Genomic DNA, 12,092 nt, shown 5'->3' with positions numbered 1-12,092 from the left:
CACTCTGTGCCTGTTCCAGGATCTTGAGGCTCAAGACCCAACATTGGGTTCACTTTGAGCCTATCCAATCAGGCACAGGGACTGTTTCCATGAACTGCCAGGCCCTGTCTTAAGGCTATTGTTCCCTCTCGGCATGAGAGGGATGATGGGTTAAAGGTCATCTTTCACCCGAATCCTGTCTTAACAACATTGTAAACGTAGTTTGAAAAATCCCACTGGCCCCTTGTATCTTAACAACTGGTATCGTAAACATGACCTAAAGAGTCCCCTGGTCACCCCTGAGTGTTTCTAATATTGTAAACACAGTGGACATATTTCTTCCATCCCCTGAGAGGTAAAACTATGACACTAGAGCATCGCCACTGGCAGGAGGGTATAACTACAGTGTGACACATTTACATGGGAATGTTATATTACAAATGAAGATACGCGAATTTAAATAATGAAAAGGGCATGTGATAACAGGAAATGGTGCCTTGGAGAATGGAATTATGCACTAGAGTAAAGTATTTCATTTGAATAAAAATGTCTTAGCATTTAAATTGCTTGTTTTTATATTCATTCATGGGATGTGGGCGGCACTGGCTAGGCCAGAATTATTGCCCATCCCTAATTGCCATTGAAAGCGTGGTGGTGAGCTGCCTTCTTGAACTGTTGCAGTCCATGTGGGATAGGTACACCCACAGTGCTGTTAGGGAGGAAGTTGCAGGATTTTGACCCAGCGACAGTGAAGGAACGGCCGATTTATTTCCAAGTCAGGATGGTGAGTGTCTTGGGGGGTAACTTGCAGATGGTGGTGTTACCATCTATCTGCTGCCCTGTACTTCGAGATGGTAGTGGTCGTGTGTTTGAAGTTGCTGCCTAAGGAGTCTTGGTGAGTTCCTGCAGTGCACCTTGTAGATGGTACACACACTGCTGCTACTGTGCGTCGGTTGTGCAGAGAGTGAATGTTTGTGGATGGGGTGCCAATTTAGCGGGGCTGCTTTGTCCTGAGTGGTGTTGACTTTATTGAATCTTGTTGCAAGTGGAGATTCTTCCATCACACTCCTAACCTTTGCCTTGAAGACGGTGGACAGGCTTTGAGGAGTCTGGAGTGAGTTACACTGCTTCAGTTTCTAAGGAGTCGGGAATGGTGCTGAACATTGTGCAATCATCAGTGAACATCCACACTTCTGTCCTTATGATGGAAGGAAGGTCATTGATGAAGCAGCTGAAGATGGTTGGGCCTCGGACACTACCCTGAGCAACTCCTGCAGTGATGTCCTGGAACTGAGATGATTGACCTCCAACAACCACAACTATCTTCTTTTGTGCTAGGTATGGCTCCAACCAGTGAAGAGTTTTCCCTCTGTTATGATGTGACAGATGATGTGTGCCAGGTGGACCAAATCCTCAAGGGAAACTTGGTCACACTATCACAACGGTTTTGTAATTTGTATTTATTATGAGATGTGTGCACTGAATTCAGGAATAATGCGTCGATCAAGATGATTAGAGATCTTAAAAATTAAATTTTAATATGTATTAACAAAATACAAGATTTCAAGCACACACATAAGGCTACAGTTACTACGAGAACAAATCCTAAACTTCCTAACTAACCTTGAAGATGGTGGACAGGCGTTGGGGAGTCTGGAGGTGAGTAGTAAAACCCCTTTAAGGCAACAATCCAAAATGGATTTTAGATTTAAAAACAAAACTAGCAAGTTAACACAGTTCACACTTGAGAGTGGAATTCCAAATGGCTTTCTCAAACTATAGTCAAAGAACATAACAGACCTATGGACAAATGCCTGGAGGCTTCTTCAAGGCTGATTCACACACTCTTGTTAGATTTTACATGGTCCCCAAAATGGCCTTTCATTTTCCATTGTTTATGTTTCTCTCTCTTTGACATGGAAATTTCCTTGTTCCATATGTCTTTGGAATTATACATTTCCCATAATATAAAAACTTTCATGTTGCCAATGTTGTCAATAACCTTTGGGAAAAATAAACACACTGCTTTGCCTTGCTTATCGGCCTCATTGTAAACAGACAAACATCCCATTGAAATCCAAACAATCCTTTCACTTATCTAAAAATGCAAATTCCCTTCACACGTGACATGCTAAGACAGCCTCCATGTTCACTCATTAGCATTTCAAGTAAATTTCTCCACCTGGATTCTTTTGATAATCTCAAGCTTGCAGTCCACGTGACTCCAGATGAAATTAAACCACACAGACAGACTCACCTACACTCACACCAGTAAACCTAGTTTACAACAAACCAGGTAAATATTATGAAAATTATTATACTTTTGTACCATCCCTGATTCACATTGATTCCAGTTTTGTTACTGATGTCTCACTCGGTCAAATTGCGGCCTTGATGTCAAAGGCAGATTCACTCTCACCTCACCTTGTATTAAGAGATGTAAAATTATACATAATTCATAAGCTTCTCACAATCTTTGACAGCATGGAAAAAGGTGCAGCATTCAGAAAGCTCACTCAGAATCGATAAAAGAAAAGTTTAGCAGCAGCGTGGGCAGGATTTTCGGGTGGGCGAGTGGGGGCAGGGCTCGCTCGCCGATATGTAAAATTATGCACGATGACGTGGGGCGTGTGTCCCGATTTCATGGCGATATTTCATTGGGCAAGCGGGCCGGAGTCGGTTGTGTACTCGCCGATACCTCAAAGGAGAATAAAGGCCATTAAGGAATCAGTTGAAGCCGTGAGGAACGATGCCCATCCAACGTTCCAGTTGTCGGGCAGGGGAAGAGCCCAGGTGGCCTTTGCATTTTTCATTGAACTTCATCCACGAGCGGGAGGAGGTTTCATGAAGTGTTTAAAAATTCAATAAAAATGTGATAGAAAATTCATTGACACGTCCCAACTCGTGTGACACTGTCACGTGAGGGGACATGTCTTAAATTTTTTTCTTTCCTTTATTCAGCTTTTTAAAACTTAAACTATTCTCCCCTGAGACAGCTCGGTGACTTAGGGGGATTTCTGGGCTCTTTCGTGCACAGGCGTGAAAGAGCGTACGCCCCGAGTCCGGGAATCCACCACCCCCTCTGTTCCCCGCACAGGGAGCGCTCAGTGCTTCGGGGCCTGCGTCATGTAAAATGGCGGCGCGGACCTGATTGGGGGCGTCGATCAGGTTCGGGCCCGACCCCCGCCTGACCCCGCACAACTCCCTGAAGGGGGGACAATTCTCCCCCACATTTCTGTTCATTACTATTTGGCCATGTTGGCTGCACACACCCCACAGCCCCGTTCCCTGTTTCACACTCAGTTTTTCTGGAATCTGATCTCCGCGTATTCTGTGTCCTCGCTCCTGTGCACAGTCCTGTCACCGCTGGGCAGCTTTGAAAAGTTGATGTTGGCATAGAGAAGGGCGTCAGGATTGTCGGGTTTCCCATGTGCAGCATCGCCTCCCACTGGACATTCAGAGAGATCCCGGGGAGCTGGGGTCTCCCCCTCGCTAGTTGTGTCTCTGGTTGTGTCCCGGGGCTCAGTAATCAGCACGTTCTGTTTATCCTACAGAGAAATGGAAACAGAAGACAGCCTCACATCATTTATTGGCACTGATAGGATTAAATTATTGTGCAGCCTCATTCGTGTCAGTCGTGTCTCAGTGGGTTTAACCCTTTTTTTTACTCTCTTTCTCTGTCTCTCTTTCGCTCTCTCTCTTTTTCTTTCTCCCTCTCGCTTGCCTGAGTCTGGAAGTCCTACGTTAACATTTGAAAGTGTGTCACTACTATAATGGTGGATCTTATACGACCACCTGAGAGGGTCACTACGGTCAGCATTATACAACTGTTCTGAAAGATGGCACCTCGAACACTGCAATGTTCTATCAGTGCTGGCTCCTGAAAGTGCAGCACTCCTTCAAAACTGCCCCTTCGAGAGGGCAGCACTGCTTCAATATGGACCCTCCGACAGCATGGCACCCCCTCAGCACTGACTCTCTGACAGTGCAGTACTCCCTCAGCACTGACTCTCCAACAGTGCAGCACTCCCTCAGTACTGACCCTCCGAAAGTGCAGCGCTCTCTCAGTACTGACCCTCTGACAGTGCAGCACTCCCTCAGAACTGACTCTCCAACAGAGCAGCACTCCCTCAGTACTGACCCTCCGAAAGGGCAGCACTCTCTCAGTACTGACCCTCTGACAGTGCAGCACTCCCTCAAGAATGACCCGCCAACAGTGCAGCACTCCCTCAGTACTGACATCAGGCTTAGGTCATTATTCTGTTCAGGTTTATGGTGAAAGAGCGAGTGATGGTGAAAGGGAGAGAGGGAGACAGTGCTATCCACTGAGCCATTGCTGACTCCACAGGTGGAAATCAGTGGCTAACCCGGATGAGAATCTGGGACATGTGTTGTCTACGGACTGACATAGAAGCTTTGGAGTGAGTGTAAACAGCTCCTGTACCTGGTTCTTCACAGAGAGTGCACTGGGGGTCAATGCAATGTTACTGGTCCCTGAAACTCTCTCCTCCGTCGCTGTCTTTCTCCTGCAATAATACAATATCACACTGTGGTTATCATATAGCAGAGAGTCAGTGCAGCACAGACACAGAGCCCACTGTAACCTTACACCAACGGTTGGTCGGTCTCTTGTTGTAATAAGGGATATCAGCGTGACATCACTATAATGGAAGTGTGTCATGTGACCCAGTGTTAGTTTCACTTTTGCTTTGAGCAGAACACATACCCACAGCTCTGATGCCTCCAAGCTTTATCCATATGTATAACTGTTCTCGTGCCGAGTCTTGATAAACGAGCCCATAAGCTTCTCACCCAATCCCTGCGAGCGATTGGTGCCTTATGTCTTGTGCAGTAAATAAGCCCAAGGTATAATATCATTACAATAACACGCCATATCTTTGCCCAACATCGACCCCTGCTCTTTCCCCCATATTCCGTCAAATGTTACCCCTTCAATTATTTATCCAATTCCCCTTTTGAAAGTTTCTATTAAATCTGCAGCGCCTTCCAGATGACAACAACTGATTATTATTCATCTGCATAACGGGCAATGAAAGACACTCTCTGGATCATAAGGGACAAAGAGACCACTTACAGAGATGCGTCTGACACTTAACACAAGGGAAACAATCACCGACTTAAGGACAGAACATTGAAGTAAATAACTATATTAAAATCAAGTTAAATCTTCACACTTACTTTCTCACACAGATGAAGATGAAGATTCCAGCCAGGAAAACACTCAACATGATCCCAGCCGTGAGCAATCCTACTGTCCATTTACTGGAATCTCTACCTGTAAAAACAGCCATTAATTACTGCTCTACAGTTTTAGCATGATGCTCTGATGTATCTTGAGAAGCGATACACTCGCCCAATGTTTAAATATTCATTCTCGGGCAACGCTGACATTTATTGTCCATCTCTAGTTTCCCCTTGAGAAGGTGGTGGGGGGTCTTACTCCTGAACCACTGGTTTCACCCAAACTGGGAGACTAGTTCAGAGGGCAGCTAAGAGTTAACCTTGTTTAGGTTTGAGACTGGAGTCACATACACAACCAGACCTGTTAAATTGGGTAGATTTCCCTCCCTATAGGGTCATTAGTGACCTACGTCACATATGTAATCTCTATATACGTATCAAGTAGCCTCACTAAAATAATCGACTATCAGCTCATTATCACAATGCTATTTGTGGGATCATGCGGTGCACAAATCAGTAGCTGCGTTTCCAACAATACAGGAGTAAGCTCACTTCGAAACTGCTTCATTGGCTGCCGAGAGTTTCAGAAATTTCGAAGCAATTTATGAATAAATGTCTTGCATTTCGATGTAATCCATGTAACTTTTATATATAATATTTATCAATGTAATCTATGTAACTTTTATATATAATATTTATCAATGTAACTTATGTAACATTTATATATAATATTTATCAATGTAATCCATGTAACATTTGTATATAATATTTATCAATGTAACCTATGTAACATTGAAATATATTTATCAATGTAATCTGTGTAACATTTATATATATTTATCAATATAATCTGTGTAGCATTTATATATAATATTTCTCAATGTATTCTATGTAACATTTATATATAATATTTATCAATGTAATCACCATAAAATTTATATATAATATTTATCAATGTAACCTATCTAACATTTATATATAATATTTATCAATGTAACCCCTATAACATTTATATATAATATTTATCAATGTAATCCCTATAACATTTATATATAATATATATCAATGTAATCTATGTAACGTTTATAAATAATATTTATAAATGTATTCTATGTCACATTTATATATGTTAATCAATGTAATCTATGTAACATTTATATATAATACTAATCGATGTAATCCCTATAACATTTATATATAATATTTATCGATATAATCCATGTAACATTTATATATAATATTTATCGATGTAATCTACGTAACATTTATATATAATATTTATCAATGTAATATTTATATATAATATTTATCAATGTAATCTATGTAACATTTATATATAATAAGTACCAATGTAATCTATGTAACATTTATATATAATAAGTATCAATGTAATCTATGTAACATTTATAGATAATATTTATCGATGTATTTTATGTAACATTTATATATTATTTATCGATGTAATCCCTATAATATTTATATATAATATTTATCGATATAATCCATGTAACATTTATATATATTTCTCGATGTAATCCATGTAACATTTATATATAATATTTCTCAATGTAATCTATGTAACATTTATATATATTTATCAATGTTATCCCCAAAACATTTATATATAATATTTATCAATGTAACCTATATAACATTTATATATAATGTTTATCAATGTAACCTATATAACATTTATATATAATATTTATCAATGTAATCCCTATAACATTTATATATAATATTTATCAATGTAATCCGTATAACATTAATATATAATATTTATCAATGTAATCTATGTAACATTTAAGTATAATATTTCCCAATGTAATCTATGTCACATTTTTATGTAATAATTATCGATGTAATATATGTAAGATTTATATCTAATTTTCAGTTGTTTGGGTGAATGGAACTTGAGTGATTCTGCAATAAGACATTTTGCCAAAGCTTTCTGTCTTGCAACCAATGGGCTGTATTTTTGCTGATTTCGCTGCGCCACCGCCTTCCTGAAAATTAAAATGGGGCGCGGTGACGTCAGGAGTTCCCCCGATGTCACCTGGCATCATTTTACACGTCGGTGAGATGGCCCCGCCCCAATTCGCCGGCGTGTAAAATCCAGCCCAATGACGCAACTTTTTCTGGGGGAGGGAGTTCCAGATTTCCACTCCCCTTTATGTGAAGAAGCGCTTCCTGACATCACCCCTGAACGGCCTGGCTCCAATGTGACCAAGTGTTGCCATTGACGCATGAGGTCAGGTGATTCACAGCTTGATCAAAGGGGTAAGTTGTAAAGAGCATCTTAGAGGAGGTAGAGAGAGAGGTGGAGAGGTTGAGGGAGGGAATTCTCGAGTTTAGGGACCGAACCAGCTGAGTGGCGATCGATCCCGAGCGAGTCTCTCACCTTTGACCCACAGATACACCTTGAACATGGCTTCCCCGTGTGGGTTTTGAACCGAGCAGGATGCCATCACTTCCCCCTCATCCTGGGGTCTCATCAGGGTCAGGGAACCAGTCATCAGATGCCCATCTCGGACATGCCACGACACGAAACCTCCGTGTGTTTGGTTACCACTGATGTTGGCACTGGGCAGGTGCCAGGTGAGGTCTCCGGGTGGGTTGGAGTTGGCCACACAGACGCAGGTGACCCCCTCTGACCTCCGAGTGCACTCTGACTGCTGGGAAATCTCCGGCTTATCTGAGGAGGGAAGGACAACAATGAGACATCGTCACAGCAAAGTTAGAGCGTAAGGTAGAATCTTAACACTGAAACACTCATTCCTGCCTTTGTTACCTCCGCACTCGACTATCTCAACACTCTCCTGCCCGGCCTCCCATCTTCCACTCTTCGTAAACATCAGCTCATCACAAACTCTGCTGCCCCCGTGTCCTAACTCACACCGACTCCCGTTCACACATCACTCCCTGTTGCTCACTGAGCTACACTGGCTCCCGGTGCGGCAATGCCATAGTTATACAATTCTCATTGTTTCAAATCCCTCCTTACCCCCTCTCTATCTCTGTAACCTCCTCCAGACCCTTCAACCCTCCCTATCTCTGTTACCTCCTCCAGCCCCTACAATCCTCCCTATCTCTGTTACCTCCTCCAGCCCCTACAATCCTCCCTATCTCTGTTACCTCCTCCAGACCCTTCAACACTCCTTATCTCTGTTACCTCCTCAATGCCCTATAACCCTCCCTATCTGTATCATCTCCTACAGCTTCTACAACCCCCTCTATATCCGTTACCTCCTCCAGCCCCTACAACCCTCCGAGATATCTGCGCTCCTCCAATTCCGGCCTCTTGAGCTTCCTCCGATTCCTATCGCTCCACCATTGGCGGCCGTGCCCTCAGCTGCCTGGACCCGGAGCTCTGGAATTCCCTCCGTAAACCTCTCCATTTCTATCTCTCTCCTCATTTCAGACACTCCTTAAAATCCTAATATTTCAGTCCCTGTTCTAATATCTCCTTATGTAACTTGGAGAGTCACAGGGTGAAAAAAGCAGGGAGGTGATGCTAGTTATGCTAAACCACAGCAAGGAAGCTGCCCTCAGACAGATAGTGTTTGAGTTTTAAGCAGAGACAGGTGGAGTAAAATGCTTACATCGCACATTCAGGTGGGTGATGTTGGAGGTGCTGTTACCCACTGGGTTCCTCGCTGTGCAGTAGAAACCTGCATCATTCTCCCGTGTTACAGGAGTGAAGGAGAGAGTGCGGCTACTTGTGTTTAACTGGGTGCTGGTGTTCCCCTCGATCCTGAACCAGGTGTAATGAGATATCGGTGGGACACTTTCACTGGAGCAGGTTAATGTGATATTGCTTCCCTCTCTTATCCAACCTGAGGATCTGCTGATTGACACCATCGTCTCCTGTGGGGGATCTGGAACAAGGACAGAGAACAATCAGCAGGTAATCCCCACACCCCACAGCTCTCCGAAATCTCTGCGCTCCTCCAATTCCAGCCTCTTGCACATCATCCCATTCCTATCTCTCCACAATTGGAGAAAATTCTGAAGGAGAGAATCTATACCCACTTGGAGAGGCAAGGTTTGATCAGGGATAGTCAGCATGGCTTTGTCAGAGGGAGGTCATGCCTAACAAATTTGATTGAATTTTTTGAGGAGGTGACCAGGTGTGTAGATGAGGGTAGTGCAGTTGATGTAGTTTATATGGATTTCAGCAAAGCCTTTGACAAGTCCCCACACGGGAGACTTATAAAGAAGGCAAATGCATATGGGTTACAGGGTAATTTGATGAGGTGGATTCAAGATTGGAATAGTTGTAGGAGGCAGAGGGAGATAACAGAAGGATGCATTAGTGACTGGAAGCCAGTGTCCAGTAGCGTACCACAGGGATCTGTGCTCGTTCCCCTATTATTTTTCATTTATATAAACGAAATAGATGACTATGTGGGGGGCAGGATTAGTAAGTTTGCAGATAACACTAAGATTGGCCGGCTGGTTAACAGTGAAGTTGAGTGTCTTGGGCTATAGGAAGATATAGACGGGATGGTCAAATGGGCAGATAAGTGGCAGATGGAATTTAACCCTGAGAAGTGTGAGGTGATACACTTTGGAAGGAACAATTTGACAAGGAAGTATTCAATGAACGGCATGGCACTAGGAAGTTCTGAGGAACAAAGGGATATTGACGTGTGCGTCCATAGATCTCTGAAGGTGGAGGGGCATGTTATTGGGGTGGTGAAAAAGACATATGGGACACTTGCCTTTATCAATCGAGGCATAGATTACAAAAGTAGGGAGATCATGTTGGAATTGTATAGAACCTTGGTGAGGCCACAGCTGAAGTATTGTGTGCAGTTCAGGTCACCACATTATAGGAAGGATGTGATTGTACTGGAGAGGGTGCAGACAGGATTCACCAGGATTTTGCCTGTGATAAAACATTTAAGTTTTGAAGAGAGGTTGTATAGACTTGGGTTGTTTTCGTTGGAGCAGAGAAGACTGAGGGGTGACCTGATTGAGGTGTTCAACATTATGAGGGGCATGGACAGGGTGGATAGGGAGCAGCTGTTCCCCTTAGTTGATGGTCAGTCTCAAGGGGGCACAAGTTCAAGGCGAGGGGCAGGAGGTTTCGGGGGATGAGAGGAAAAACTTTTTTACCCAGAGGGTATTGACGGTCCGGAATGCGCTGCCTGGGAGGGTGATGGAGTCAGGTTGCTTCACATCCTTTAAAAAGTACCTGGATGAGCACTTGGCACCTCATAACATTCAAGGATATGGGCCAAGTGCTGGCAAATGGCAGTAGGTAGGTAGGTCAGGTGTTTCTCACATGTCGGTGCAGAATTGATGGGCCGATGGGCCTCTTCTGCACTGTGTGATTCTGTGATTGGCGGCCGTGCCTTCAGCTGCCTGGACTCTAACCTCTTGAATTCCCTCCATCCTTTCTCACCTCCATTCATACAAAATCTGACCCCGAGTCACATACGGAGATATTAGGAGAAGTGAGCAAAAGCTGGCTGAAAGCAGAAGGTTTTAAGGGTGTGTCTTAATGCTTTTAAGGAGCGTCTTTAAGGTTGAGAGAGAGTTGGAGATTGTGTGTCTCTGTTCATGTACATTGAACTGAGAGTCATAGACTTTGCAAATGCCACAGTCTCTTGTCGATAGATTTGTTTGTATTTAGAGAGATGTGGCTTCATCACAGGGGGTCGGAGCTTATGGAATCTCAGCAATGCCGACGATAGCACACTCATCGCCAGAACAAAGGAGGAGCTGGAGACTATGGCAGGCCCAGGCTGAAGACACAGTCAGTGTTTTAGACTGAACATCACTGAGGCAAAGACCAACATTATGGCTCAAAATGGCAATGGGAACCTTATGATTGGAAGCACCGAGATAGAGGCAGTGAACAAATTCAAGTACCTCGGCACAACAATAAACACCAAAATTATATCCAAGAGTGAAATCCCGGTTAGATTAGATCCGGCAAGAGGCGTGAGCAGTGACTTAAGGAATGTCTGGAAGTGCAAAAGCATCAGCCTGAAGCTGAGAAACCGTCCAGTCCGGTCACTAGTGTGAAGTGTCCGCTCTCTGGAGGCGAGAGTTGGATTCTGAAGAAAGAGGATGAGAGAAGGGGAACAGCTTTTGAAATGTGGCGATGGAGGAGGATGCTCAGAATCAGCTGGATGGACAGAAAGACCAATGAGTGGCTTAGATCAAGAGGAGACGTTCAGCAATTAAAAGGGCTGTTCAGGGCAGTTAGAGGTGAAAGGTCGTCAAGTACGGAGATTGGAAACGAAGACTTGACAGCCTTGTCCTGACAGCCGTTGAAGGAGAAACTGAGAGATAAAGCAGAAAGGAAGAAGAAAAATGGGATGTGTCGATAACGTGGACTGACCGAGGATTGAAGAAAACTGGATTAAAAACAAGAAGATCCCAATGGCTCCAGTGAGCCCATGGTGACAACGAACAAACGAATGTATCTCCACACTCACATTCCACAGTGATGGTTATGAACGCCTCCACTGCTCCATGTTCATTCTCTGACACACACAGATAGTCTCCCGTGTCCCTGGGTGTAACGTGAGGAATCACCAACCACAGCTCATTTTTGGAAATTGTTGTGTTCATTGGGACATTAAGATGTCGCCACGTCAGGTTAGAAGCTGGGAAGCTCTCGACAGAGCAGATTATCACTGCAGAATTCCCCTCAATTATATTGATCGATGAAGAGTTAATGATATCAAGAGAAGTAATTGAGAGATTCTGTGGTGCATCTAAAACAAATAAATATTTCATTGTAAGCAAGCACAGTGCACAGCAAGACTCCATGTATTGTCTCTCTGTACCTGATGTCTGATTCCATTTCCAGGCATTCATCCTCAGCATAAGTTCCTATGTCGCATTTATAGTGGACACTGCCAATGTAAACGGTCACACTGCAGGTGCATTCC

At 43.5% G+C, this 12,092-nt stretch overlaps 2 protein-coding genes across 2 annotated transcripts in view; both read right to left on the bottom strand.

The window, feature by feature from the left end:
* Positions 1-12,092, bottom strand: part of LOC144671614 (myelin-associated glycoprotein-like) — a 125,154-nt gene that overhangs the window by 30,024 nt on the left and 83,038 nt on the right. Inside the window, exons 6-11 of the mRNA XM_078533631.1 lie at positions 11,634-11,915; positions 8,784-9,059; positions 7,583-7,876; positions 5,179-5,275; positions 4,424-4,505; positions 3,211-3,527 (exon numbers count right to left, since the gene is read on the bottom strand). Of these exons, the coding sequence (XP_078389757.1) occupies positions 3,279-3,527; positions 4,424-4,505; positions 5,179-5,275; positions 7,583-7,876; positions 8,784-9,059; positions 11,634-11,915 (1,280 nt within the window). The 3' untranslated portion in view covers positions 3,211-3,278. The remainder of the gene's footprint in view (positions 1-3,210; positions 3,528-4,423; positions 4,506-5,178; positions 5,276-7,582; positions 7,877-8,783; positions 9,060-11,633; positions 11,916-12,092) is intronic.
* Positions 1-12,092, bottom strand: part of LOC144671566 (uncharacterized) — a 205,932-nt gene that overhangs the window by 177,294 nt on the left and 16,546 nt on the right. The gene's annotated exons all lie outside the window — the stretch shown is intronic.

Source organism: Cetorhinus maximus, chromosome 33 (assembly GCF_964194155.1).
Source record: "Cetorhinus maximus chromosome 33, sCetMax3.hap1.1, whole genome shotgun sequence".
NCBI classification, from domain to species: Eukaryota; Metazoa; Chordata; class Chondrichthyes; order Lamniformes; family Cetorhinidae; genus Cetorhinus; species Cetorhinus maximus.
This window is presented reverse-complemented; position numbering and strand designations above follow the sequence as displayed.